The sequence below is a fragment of the Ornithorhynchus anatinus genome, chromosome 16 (assembly GCF_004115215.2).
Source record: "Ornithorhynchus anatinus isolate Pmale09 chromosome 16, mOrnAna1.pri.v4, whole genome shotgun sequence".
Lineage (NCBI taxonomy): Eukaryota > Metazoa > Chordata > Mammalia > Monotremata > Ornithorhynchidae > Ornithorhynchus > Ornithorhynchus anatinus.
The window spans coordinates 5640918-5654065 of record NC_041743.1 but is presented as its reverse complement, the minus strand read 5'-3'; the positions used below and the strand labels follow the sequence as shown (position 1 = coordinate 5654065).

Below are 13148 nucleotides of genomic sequence, written 5' to 3'. Positions count from 1 at the left end.
AAAATACCGCTCCTCACAAGAGAAAGATGAGGATTTATTATATTAAATTTTAAGTAAAGAGGGGTACGTTGGAAGTCCTCCTCGAAACTATGACAGAGTAAAAAAGAAAACCTCGACCCTTCATTTAAAAGGTGTGTGTGATCCATTGACCGGGAAAGCTATTCGGTATTTAATGGAGTGTGATAGGCAGGGGCCTATCAACTTATTATCATCGTATCAACGTATTATTATCAACTTAATAATTGTGACTTCAACTGCAAAAGAAAAACATGAATTTAAAAGACAAGTGTTCAGATTTATTTGGAAATTCACAGTTTCTAATGGCACTACAGCTCTGTAGTTACATATTAAAATCCTCCTCTTTCTACATCGTTTGCATTCTGCACTGGGATGACGTAGCTTCCCTTGCCCGACCCTTTCTAGTTTGGACCCCTTGTCAAGGTGATTCCTTCCAAATCAGACCTTCTTGCTCTGATTGGCTAACTGTGCAGAATAAAAAGTACAGCACCTAAAAAGTATTTGTAAACTAACATGAAAGCAGCAAAAAAAAAAAAGGCTTTAAATAAATCACATTACATACAAAACACCCAGGAAAGGTATTAGACCAGGTTTTTTTTTTTTTTTTTTAAGTGTCTCACTAAAAGTGCTCAATAAGTTATAACTTAGACTTACAACATGGACCTGTCACACTTAAGAGGAATATTTTGTCACATCCGCTCACTGTTCCATTCACACAGTACAGCAATCTTTTACTCAAATAGTCATTGACAAAAAACGCCTCCCAAAACACACACAACCAAAAGGAGTATCAACACAGACATACCAGTACGGACACAGATCTGCACACGTTAGCCAATACAAAAGCAAACACATTATGGAATAATCCTCTTGAACTTCACCGACTGACATGGTTGGGCAAACTCACTGGCAGACTACTGTGCAACGGTTCCCAGCACCCCATCTTTTTAGGTCAAACTTAGCTGGCCCCGCTAGATTTTCTTCTTCCCAAACTGGGCATCTACTAACAGAAAACATTAGTGACTGAAGTGTTTCGAAGGATGAGTGCGCCATGTAAACAAAACTCAAACACAGCTCCAGAAAAACTGTATCGGTAGCTAAATACCATAAAGTTGAAGAGAAATGTCTGGGAATGATGTTTGTCTGCATGAAGTAGTCGGTGCCATGGGTTACACTAAGTTCGTTTCACTCTCTCATGCAGTTTGTTATTTTGGATGCAGGATTCTACTCCAAATCCGTTCAACCTGCCCTCTTGGAATAAGTGTGATGGCCCTTTTACGGACGTTTGCCCGGTGAGTTTGCTAAACCCAGGTCTAGTGGGCAGAATCCCTTTAAATCTTTACACACTCTGACCTCTGTTGCTGACCTCCAGCTCTGGGCCAAATTACAGCACTGTAGTGTTTCCAGCTTCCAGAAAGCTAGAAGTGACAAAAGAAATCTAATGACAAACCAGTTCATCTTTCTCTCCTCTTCCAGTGGCATTATAAATAGACAAAAAAAGGCACATAAATATGGGAAGGTGCAAGAAATAGGAACAAAGCTAAAGGAAGAGGATTAGGCTTTCATTCCTATTCCCCCCAACAAACTGGGCTTCCAAATGATCTTTGCCCCGGCATTTTAAACTGCGAAAAACGTCTTTATAAAATGACTCCCATCGTCTGCGTAGGAAGCGATCGGCCTTGTAAAACGGCAGCTTAGCCAAGATTGACACAATCCCATCTACGCCAAGGCAGAGACCCTAAGTTCTGAATACTCTTCCCACTAAATCTGTTTTCGATTTTCGACTTACTCCCAACCCTCTCTACTAGCACAGGTGGCTCTTCCAAGATGAACCCTGAAGTCCCCGGACGCCGAGTGCCGCTAGCTTTAGACGTGCCCCGACACTGCTGTGACACCAAATGTCCCCACTGTGATCTCCTTGTTTCCTTTGATGATGTCGTGCAGGCTCGGCATCGATCCTGACTTAGTCTGTATTAGCGTCTTGAGCAATTTTCCTTGGTCTTGAACTTTAGACCGCCTTCGTTTTAAGGCCCGCTTCTCCGTCTTTGTCTTTTGGGGTTGTCCGTTGCACAGGCTCGTGCAAGCTGAAATGCCACAAAAGTAGGACTCCTCCGACTGCGAGGAGGTTTCTGAGCTCCCTTCGGACGGAGGGCCTTTATACGAAGAGTGATAAACCTCCCCCATATTAGAGAAGTCTCTCTGGTTCGTAAAGGGTTTCCTTCCTTTAATATCTCCATTGGCAACGGGGTGCAAAGGATCTGCAGGCTTTATGGTCTCGATTTTTTCCGCTTTGTATTTACACCGTTTTTTCTACAATGCAAAGGGAAAGGGAGAGAGTGAGGATTCTAACAGGGTACGTGAGCTTCGGCCAGCTGGATCCATGGTGCCACCTCTTGGTAAGGGAGAAAGTTCTGCATTATTTTCACTAGCCCCACATGATCCCTCCCCTCATTTTACACACTGTAGGAGCAGTAACAGTAATGATGTTTGCAAAGTACAACAGAAGTACGAGACATTCTTTCCCCCACAAAACTGGCAGATACCAGAGCACGAACTCCCGTGCTCAGTAAGAATCATTATTTTCCCACCCTTCTCCCCCACTGCCCTTTCCATGGATGGGAGAAGAGCCTTTGCCAGAGCAGCGGGAGGGGCTGAAATGCTTAGAATTCCAATTTCCCTGCTCTTTGGTTTTTGTTCCTTGTTTTCTAGCCCAGGGCTCCCCTCCCACCCAAAATAAAATGAACTTACCTTTTTTTCTGGTGAAAACTTTAGGGGTTCTACGATGTACAAATCATCAGGATCCGCTATGAAGAAAAGGGGGAAGAGGGACAGAGAGCAGAGTGGTTAGTGCTCTAATTCACTAGCAGTAATGTAACCCTTTTGGATAGACATTAGTTAAGTTTTGGCTAATTACAATTAGTTTATATTTTCTTAGCTCAAGAAGTGTTGGGCAAAAAAGGTTAGGTTAATACCAACAAATATTAAAGTAAAATGGACTTTAGAATATGTGTGTGTGTATATATATATATCCCAGAAGTACTCTATTAAACTGAGGGTGCTGAGAGAAAGGGGTTGGGAAAGGTGCAATTAATTTGACCAGGAGGCTGAAAGGGAGGATGGAATGGGCTGGGAGTAAGAAAGCCCCGGTTTTGTGCAGGAGTAAGAGAGTCCCCAATTTTTCTGTATGTTTTTCCGGGAGCCCACGGAGGAGGAAGAGGCAGAATAAAAGAGATCCTCGAAAATCTCTTTTAAAAATATCCTCCATAAATAAGTTAAGCCTGTGCAATTGTTCTTGAAGAACAAGATATTATTAGCACAATACAAAACTCCAGTAAATGGCAGAAAATAGTGTTCTGACTTTTGCCCACTCTCTACGGTAGTCAGCTGGAGTTCCCAGGGAGCACTCCTGACTTACTTCCTTTGACTCTCTGGGCTCGAACCAGGAGTTAAGCCGATAGGATTGGGCTTAGTTTTTAGAGCTTTGCATAGGAGTTAAGGAGGAGCCCCCACATACTTAGCAAGGAAGTTTCCAAGGAACCATTTTCTAAACATTAGAGGGAGCTCATTTTCTCACTTTGTAACCCATTTTATTTTGGGGAGCCACCAAAGAGATCTGGGAATTGCTTAGCTCTATCAACTATGATTTCTGGGTTGAAGGCCAACAGTTTTCACTGCTGGTGGTCTACCAGCTCTAAAACAGCTCAGTTTGAAAACGCCATCCACGTAAAGCAAATTCTACTTACGTCAGAGAACTAAATTGTGTAACCCACAGCATACCTTCTTTTCCGGATAACTGAAACGATTTGGATCGGATGAGTGGAAATGAAGTCCTCCTTTTCAGATTCATATCATCATAGGAAGAGAAACACCTACACAGGTAAAGAAAACCATTCTTGATTTTTAAAATGGAATACTGGCTTGCTCCCTACTCCTCACCAACCAAAGTTTCTTTCCAACATGCTTCTTCTCCTGCCCCTCCAGAAGGCAAAGAAGCGTTAACATGAAGGACACAGATGTACAATGTGTCATTTCAGTGTTCTTATTAGGAATCTAAGATGTTAGCCTACAATAAAATTTAAATATTTTCTCCTCCTGTACCGATTTGTTGGCAAAAGCCTAGAATCCAGATAAAGGAGGAAAGAGGAATATTGCAGAGGAAAAATGTTGGATAAAGGTTACCAAACAACATCAGAGACCTTGATAACAAAAACAAAGTGAGGGCACAATATTACCTTTTAGGGCTGGGGTAATTATTACTTTTGGGAAGTCCTGAGTTGTAATCTTCATCAAAATGAGAAGAATTCCGGCATCGCTGCATACACAGCATCAGCCCCAGGATAACACACAGAACCAACGAAATCACAAGGTAACTCTGTCGATCTGAAACCTAGGAATATGGTAAATCACACATTATTAAAAAATGGTAAAATTGGATCAAAACATTTAGCTTTTCATTGGCATTCTCAAGGGAAGATCACTTGAGGAGTTGTGATTTATGTTTGGAGGTTGCCCTCAGCAGGTTAGTAAGTTGTCAAGCACAGGTGAATTGCACAGGCTTTTGGAACTGTGAAAGCTGTTCCATGGAATTTTCTTCAGGGCAGAAGAGTCCACTGGGATAAGTCCCAAGAAGCAACTTTATTCAAAAAATTCCCATTAATACATTAGACAATTAGAAAGGCTGATACAAATTGTTGAGAGGAGATAAGACCCATTTCAAGGGAATTTAAAGGGTGCCATTATGAAGTTTACTGTTACATATGTCTTCAAGCCTAACTTTTGAAGAACACTTTCTGCCAAGAATGAGAGTTTGAACAATTAGGTACTCCACTTCTTAAAATAGTGATATGGCGTGTTTTCATTACATATGACTTGGACATAATAAGGTGGGTGAATTAGGGAATGTTTTTCTCCAAAGTTCTGGTAGACTACGATCCACAAGTTTACTCCAGGTAACAGTTGTGCATGTGTGTGTAGCAGCGCTTAAAACAGTGCTAGGGTAGATAAAAGGTAATCAGGACCTACATGGGGCTCACAGTCTAAGTGAGGGAAAACAGGTATTGAATCTCCATTTTGCAGATGACAGACCCAGAGAAGTTAAGTGATTTGCTCGAGGTCACACAGCAGGTAAGTGGCAGAGCCAGGATTAAAATTCAGGGCCTGACCCCAGGCTTGTGCTCTTTCCACTAGGCTACGCTGCTTCCTAGCCTCTCCCTCACTGAACTGCACAGGTTATGTAGTGCCTTTACAACTTTACAGAATGCAACATGGTAAACTAGCCATCAGTGGAATCTCTTTCACATCATTTCTGCCACGTTTTATTACGGATCTTTTGTCTGCATCAAGTAACACATTATTCCAAACACCACATACGCAGGCATTTGTGTAATTTTACGTTATTATCATGGCATGTGTTAAACACTTACTGTGTGCTAAGGACTGCGCTAAACACTGCCTAGATACAAGTTAATTACAATTCCTGTCCCACAGAAGGCCCACAGTCTAAGTAGGAGGCAGAATAGGCATTTAATCCCCATTTTACAGTTGAGGAAACAGACATAGAGAAGTTATGCTGTTTTATGTTATTTGTTAAATACTTACTATGGGTCAAACACTATTCTAAAGGCTGGGTTAGGAACAAGTTAATTAGGCCAGGCTCAGTCCCTGTCCCACATAGAACAATGCAGACAATGCGATATGTTCCATCCAGCCCAGTACTCTGTCAACATAATAGGAGCGATCCTTGGAGGGACTGGCTTGAACCTTGGATACCCTGGAAAAAGGACCTACAATTCCTACCCTTCCTCCTCTCCATCGTTAATGTGCCATCTAGTAACTCTTTAAGACTTCTCACCCAGAATGTACCCAAACCCCCTTTGAACCTGCTAGTTTCAGCCTGAAATTTAACCCCCATAAGAACCAGGGTGATTATGGTTTCTTCAGACTACCCCTAAGGATGATATTCAATACTCTCCCAAGCCTGGATCATTTCCCATACTGAGACACAATTACCTCTCGTTTCAGCTCTGATACAGTTGATGACAGATTGGAAACGAGCTGGGTCATGTTGGTCAGCTGGGCTTGCAATAACTGAATGGCTTCCGTCTGTCGCTGATCCTGGTAGAGATAGGAACGGTTTTTTACATTTTTTTCATTTTTCAATATACCTCTCTATAGGAACTTTCCAAACCACTTAAGCTTTAACAGTTCTGGAAGAATGGTTAGATTACCAGACTAAACAAAAAGGCTTTAGAGCAATTCACTTACTGAATGTCCTTTCTTTAAATGTGTGTATGTGTGTGTGTGTGTGTGTGTGCATATATGTATATGTGTATATGTATGTATACATATATATATATATATATATATATGTATATATACATGCTGGTCTCTCCTCTGCAATTGCCTTCTGGTTTTCAGCTTGGATGCCCGTCTGACATTTGGTTTCAACATGTCCCTCTGCCCTCCTTGCTCTCCGTTTCCCAGTTTTAGCATTTAATGCTTGAACACATTCTATCCAGCATAAAGTAAGAGAAGCCTAAGTTTGATGAAGCACTGACATGATCCTGATGGACCTGCTTAAAAGGATGGATGTGGTGCCTTTGTAGGGTACAAGTCTCCCAACTGCAGAGAAGGTCATGCAACACTACAGCTCTGTAGACCTTTGAATTTGGTCTGGAACCTGATACCCTGCTGACATCCTTCTTTGTTTCAAAGTCTCCCAAAGGATGAGCTGACCTTCTCACTTCTGTTTGCTGCTGTGTGGTTGGCCAGTGTGCTGCCTAGGTAAGAGTTCTGTGACCCAATTTGCTCTGTAACGCCAATATAAATTTTCGGTTGTGTATATGGCTTCCCCGCTACAGGCTGACATCACCTTTCCTTTCTCGAGACTCATCAAGCCGTAATATCTGGGCTGATTCAGGGAAGTGGTCTACAATCATTTGCATGTCTTCTTGTTTGTGGGCCTCTAGGGCATTGACAACTGACTACAGTAATTCTTGAATGTTGGATTCTAGGACTTCGGATGATGCACTAAGACCGCTGAGGTCACAGTTTCCCAGAGGTGCCAAAGTTTATTTTAACATCTGGCTCCGGGTCTCTTCCAACCCAAATGCAGAGAGTAAATAAGAGAGGGCTAGCCGGGACTGCTCCCCATCCCTGAGATAGGGCACTTCTCACCTAGCCAGCTGGCCGGCTGTGACACTATGAAATAGTCTTGGGACCCTCTTGGGACCCTGTTGAACTTTTTCAGGGTGGCCAAATTTGATTTACTGCTTTTCAGTAAATCCACATCTACTGATGGTGCCAATGCTTTGGAAAGAGCTAGAAAACTAGAGAGATTCTTGGTGCTGTTCCTTACATTTTTCCAGAATCTGACAGAGCAAAGATCATTTGTTCAGCCACAATGTGCTCTGAAACACTTTTTACTTCTTTCAGAATGTTATGACCCTCTGAAGAGTGATGATGGCTCCAGCTTCATCCCAGGTAGGGAAGGAATGGGACTGTCCCTATTTGTTTCCCAACTGAAGTTTCCAAGTGCTTAGTACAGTGCTCTGCACACAGTAGGCGCTCAATAAATGACAGAATGAAGAGATGGCTTACCCATTTCAGTATTCTCAACCCACCTTTTACGACTGAAGAGGCAGCCTTTCAAAACATAAAAACTTCTAACTCGCAAAGGCAACTATTCAGAAAGTATCTGCTTGAACACTAACACGAGCTCTTTCTCAACATAAGAGACCCTGAGATGCTGCCACAGATTTACAAAATGCCACCGCCCTACCCTCTTCAAGAAGAAAGGCAAAAGATTAGTAGATAGTGGCAATAAGAGGCATCTCAGTTGGCTAGGCAGCAGCAAGTACTCAGGGATGAACTACAAAAGAATAACTAGCAATTGAGCATTCCCAGAATCACAATGAGGCTTTGGACTGTAGACTTGATCTTTGTGGCACACCGGGTTCAGAAAAAGTGCAACGAGCAGCATTGTGACCTAACTTTAGAGGTTGGCAGAGATTTTAGAAAGCATTTAGCACTATCATTAGATCTGAAATTAGGAAATTGCCGCGTAAATTTGGCAGCCCTGAATTGTTCAATTGAGATTTGGAGATTATCTCACAATGGCATGGGAAATCTGGGGGTGCCCTGTCCAATCAATTCCCCATCAACAATAGGGTGAGGAAAGAATGCAAAGTGGGTGGAGTTCTGTTTATTTTAAGGAGCCATGTTAGAAGATGCAACAAGAGAGACCTGAATGCATGTACTGGATAACAACTCTGTTGTAGTGTACTCTCTCAAGCGGTTAATACAGTGTTCTATACACAATAAACAATAAGTACAATTGATTGAAAGTCTGAAGCCCAAAGCAACTGAGAGAGAGAGCACACGCACACATGATTACTGGGCCAGGTGGATACATAACAAAAAGAGGACATGGAGAGGGAGGGAAGGAAAACAGAACACATAAGCTGAGTGTAGGATAGAAAGATGAAGGGAAGTGGACTGATATCTGAGACTGAAAATCCCAGCTGCTGAATCTATGCATTTTTTTCTTCCAAGGGATGCTGCACCAAGAAGAAAATCAAATTTAAACATCATGTATGAGTAATTTTTTTTAGTGGATCTCTAGGGTTCGCAAAATGCAACCTGAAAATGACTCCTCCAGTCTATCACCATAAAATGCAGACTATCAACCACACTTACATGAATTTCATACTTGTTAATTTATCCTAGCTAGGATGCACTAACCGATTTCAATCCCAGACACACACTGCTACACATAGAAAGTGGGTTTACCTGCTCTTCTGCTATTCTTGAAGTGTTCTGAAGTTTTATTATTGTCTTATTGAAGGCTTTCTGCATTTCTTCCATTTGCTTTCTGTACCTGTGAAACAAGACCAGCAATCAAATCCATTTCTAATGTTGCTTTCTTTTCAGTAGTTTTTTTTTTTTTAAAGCAGGGGATAGGGAGGAGGTAGGAAGGGGAAGGAAGAGATTTCCCCCTAATCTACTCATGCTAGAATCAAATGGCTAAGGTTTGCTTGTTGCAGCAGTCCTATTTTAAAAGTTAAATTCACATGACCCAAGATTGATTCCAGTTAACTCCCAATTAGGTGGAAAAGAGAGAGCAAGGATAAACTGAAATCCAGAGACATCATCATCTCAGTCATGTATTTTGACTTCCTCTCTCATAAACTGCCAAAAAATAAAAAATAAATCTATTTTTGAGTCTTACCTACTTTGCCTTTTGGAAGTTTGAATGAGCAATATGGGCCAAAAGACAGTTAGCAGTGGGACCAGAGTAAGGAGGAGGAACAAGATGCCTGCACAGGCCATGAAACAGGCTGTCAGCCGCTGAAGAAGGTTTACAAGACAGTTGTAAATTTTATGATCAGACATGGGGGATGGAGCAGGAGAAAAAGCAGTAGACTACCTGTGAGCCCTTGAGCGACCACTCAGCATTTGCCTGGACGTTTTAAGCCTCCAGCCAAAGTTCATCTATTGCCAGGATTCTAACCTGCCATTTCACAATTACTTCTGACAAGTCACACGTACATGCTCAGACACTCACTCTCCCCCACCTTTGGCTGAGTTCCTCCAGATAACGACCACTCAGGGACATGTTGACTTCTAAGGCTTTGATCCGATTGTTCAGTCTCATAAATACAGACTCCTTTTGATTAGATCCATGAACGAGATTGCCATTGGCATAACCCAGGTCCGTGGAATTTTGCAGTTCAGCATAAAAATCTGTGGCCGTCCTCTGCAGGCCACCCGACGCAGGGAGAGAGAGAAGTGCATCTTCAGGAGCCTGCTCTTCATCTCTTACTTCTGTTACCGGAGAAGACTCCACCACAGGGGTCGAGACCGGCTTCTGGGTGTCGGCAGGGGTCGCTCTGGCTTCCCCCCCTTCGACATCCGAGGCGGTCACGGGGTAGTCGGCCTGCGCTATTGTCTCAGGAAGCCTAGGGACCATCGGAGCAGAGCTTACGTCCACTCTCAAACTGCTATCCCTGGCCTCGCTGAGAGTACCGGTTTCAAAGACGGCCGAGTGTTTCTCCTCAGCAACAGCACTCTCCGATATCCGCTCCGTTTCAGTGGAAGCCTCGGTGGTTCGCTCCCGAGGAAACACTTGGGAGGCCGTTTGTCCCACCTCGTGCTTTGTGGGCTTATATCCCTCCCCTTGAGAAAAGAGCTTCATTTCCGGAGTAACCTCCAAGGGGAGGGACTGAGAGACCGTCTGCGGATGGCTGGGCTCCAGCTCCATGGCATCCACTGTGTGGTTTGCCAGCTCCTCTTGGACCGTGCTCCTTAAGCCTCCCACAACAGGGGCTTCGGATTCTCCGGCCACGACACGGCTGTCCGACTCCCCGGGGGGAGGCCGAGTCACTGAAACGTTGACCGACTCTGTGGGAAGTGCCAGTGGTGGCTGAGGAGTTTCGGGAGGCTCCCTCTTTTTGCTGCTGGTGCTGCGCTGACGGTGAAGAGCAACTGCTACAGAACACCACTTGAAGAGATATTCTGAGAAGCTCGGGAGGCAACAGCTGGCGGCCATTTCACTGCAATATATTTGTGTCTCAAACTCAAACCAGGCCAACGATTCCTCTTCCTGCTCATCGCTGCCCAGGAGGGTCACAGTCGATGGGCTTGTCTCCTCCTCCTCTTCTTGGACCAGTTGAACGATGGGGCTCTCTTTTGGAAACTCCAAAGTTGATGGCTCTGTATCTGGTGGATGGACTTCAGTAGTTACAAACCTAGGGGCATTTGAATAGAACCAGGTATATGATGAAATGGCATCGCCCCCCTCTAAAAACACTTTCTATCTGAAGTCAAAATAGATGGGCAGTTTGGCACCACGCAGTCAAGTATTTTGTGACATCCAGAATTTACCCAAACCCCACACTCTTGCCCTAAATTCAGCCAATTGATGATATTTGGGTGCAGAGCACTGTACCCAAGAGAAGCAAAGCATCTCTCAGGGTGGAGCGTTAAAACAAACAAAAACAAAACAAAAAAAATCAAAATGAAAAAACCAAACCAAAACAAAAAACCCAAGACACACACCTGCTTCTTATTATTAATCATATTTCCTGAGCGCTTACTGTGTGCAAAGCACTGTACTAAGCGCTTGGGAGAGTACAATATAACATCAGACACATTCCCTGCCCACAACGAGCTCACAAAGCTTTACTTTTTTGTGAAAGTGATTTCTAAATTTTTCTTTAACACTTTAAGGACCTGGAGTCAAGGGGACAGAAATCAAAGAACATTGTGCATTCAATTATTTATTTTCACTGCTGTATTTGGAAATATTTCTATTTCTTCCTTTTTACTGAAAGCTCTGTAGGCAGAATGAGTATTTCCTGAGCACAGTGCCTGGCACCCAGTGGGTGCTCATATACTATTACTTCTAACTGCAAAAGACAGTCTAGTTTCCTTTCATACTACTCCAATTAAAACACATCCAACACATGTTCATATTTTCCAGGCTGGATTTTGGCCTAGTAGACACAGTGCAGGCCTGGAAGTCAGAAGATCATGAGTTCTATTCCCACCTCTGCCAGTTGTCTGCTATGTGATCCGCCCTTTCCTCTTCACCCAAACCCTTACTGCTACGGGCTCTGGTTATATCCCGGCTAGACTACTGTGTCAGCCTTCTCTCTGACCTCCCTTCCTCCTCTCTCGCCCCGCTCCAGTCTATTCTTCACTCCGCTGCCCGGCTCATCTTCCCGCAGAAACAATCTGGGCATGTCACTCCCTTTCTTAAACAACTCCAGTGATTGCCTATCGACCTCCGCTCCAAACAAAAACTCCTCACTCTAGGCTTCAAGGCTCTCCATCACCTTGCCCCTTCCTACCTCTCCTCCCTTCTCTCTTTCTACCGCCCACCCCGCACGCTCCGCTCCTCTGCCGCCTACCTCCTCACCGTCCCTCGGTCTCGCCAATCCTGCCGTCGACCCCCGGGCCACGTCCTCCTGCGGTCCTGGAACGCCCTCCCTCCTCACCTCCGCCAAACTGATTCTCTTCCCCTCTTCAAAACCCTACTTAAAACTCACCTCCTCCAAGAGGCCTTCCCAGACTGAGCTCCTCTTCTCCCTCTACTCCCTCTACCACGCCCCCTTCACCTCTCCGCAGCTTAACCCTCTTTTCCTCCCATCTCCTTCTGCTCCTCCCCCCTCCCTTCCCATCCCCTCAGCACTGTACTCGTCCGCTCAGCTGTATATATTTTCATTACCCTATTTATTTTGTTAATGAAATGTACATCGCCTTGATTCTATTTAGTTGCCATTGTTTTTACGAGATGTTCTTCCCCTCGACTCTACTTATTGCCATCGTTCTTGTCTGTCCGTCTCCCCCGATTAGACCGTAAGCCCGTCAAACGGCAGGGACTGTCTCTATCTGTTGCCGACTTGTTCATTCCAAGCGCTTAGTACAGTGCTCTGCACATAGTAAGCGCTCAATAAATACTATTGAATGAATGAATGTGACCTTGGGCAAGCCACTTACCTTCTCTGTGCCTCAGTTAACCTCATCTGTAAAATGGGGATTAAGACTGTGAGCTCCATGGGGGACAACGTGATTACCTTGTATCTACCCCTCACAGTTAGAACAGTGCTTGGCACATAGTAAGAGCTTAATGAAAAAAGGACTTCTTTCCTTCCTCAAACTAGTGATCCTTATTCTTTTCCAGGTATGTTTATTTCTCAGAGGAGTAACTACACCCTGAAACAAATAATTTAGACACACAAAACAACAAATCGACATACACAGTCTTCACAACAGGGTGAATATTTTCAGACTTTTCAGACAAGACCAAAAAAAGAAAGAAAAGCTTATGGAAGATATTTTCCAAAAGAAAAAAAAAATCCAATTATGTTATTCATTTCTGTATAAGAGAAAGTTTAAGAGGGCCCTTGAGATTGAATCTTATTTCTATTACATTCTAAGTGCTGCATACAATATACCCTCAATGAATTCTGGTAACCATCCCCCTTTGTCATCTTCTCTTCCTATCCCTGCACACACTTGCAAGGCTGGAGCCTGTATCTCAGATGTCCTGAGCCTGCCTTTCTTTCTACCCTGGGCTGTTAGGACAGTTTATTTTATTTTTTTATCTCCCAAAAGTCAGTAAGGAG

At 43.6% G+C, this 13148-nt stretch overlaps 1 protein-coding gene across 7 annotated transcripts in view; it reads right to left on the bottom strand.

Moving 5' to 3' along the window:
- Positions 1 to 274: 274 nt before the first annotated feature.
- Positions 275 to 13148, bottom strand: part of SUCO (SUN domain containing ossification factor) — an 87091-nt gene continuing 74217 nt past the window's right edge. For 6 of the 7 annotated variants that reach the window (XM_029081464.2, XM_029081465.2, XM_029081463.2 and 3 more), the window contains 7 exons: positions 9594 to 10766; positions 8809 to 8896; positions 6028 to 6132; positions 4251 to 4405; positions 3796 to 3887; positions 2767 to 2822; positions 1885 to 2328 (listed from right to left, as the gene is read on the bottom strand). In XM_029081464.2, the coding sequence (XP_028937297.1) occupies positions 1885 to 2328; positions 2767 to 2822; positions 3796 to 3887; positions 4251 to 4405; positions 6028 to 6132; positions 8809 to 8896; positions 9594 to 10766 (2113 nt within the window). Of the gene's footprint in view, positions 2329 to 2766; positions 2823 to 3795; positions 3888 to 4250; positions 4406 to 6027; positions 6133 to 8808; positions 8897 to 9593; positions 10767 to 13148 lie in introns of all 7 variants that reach the window. The other variant, XM_029081462.2, reaches the window with a different exon arrangement.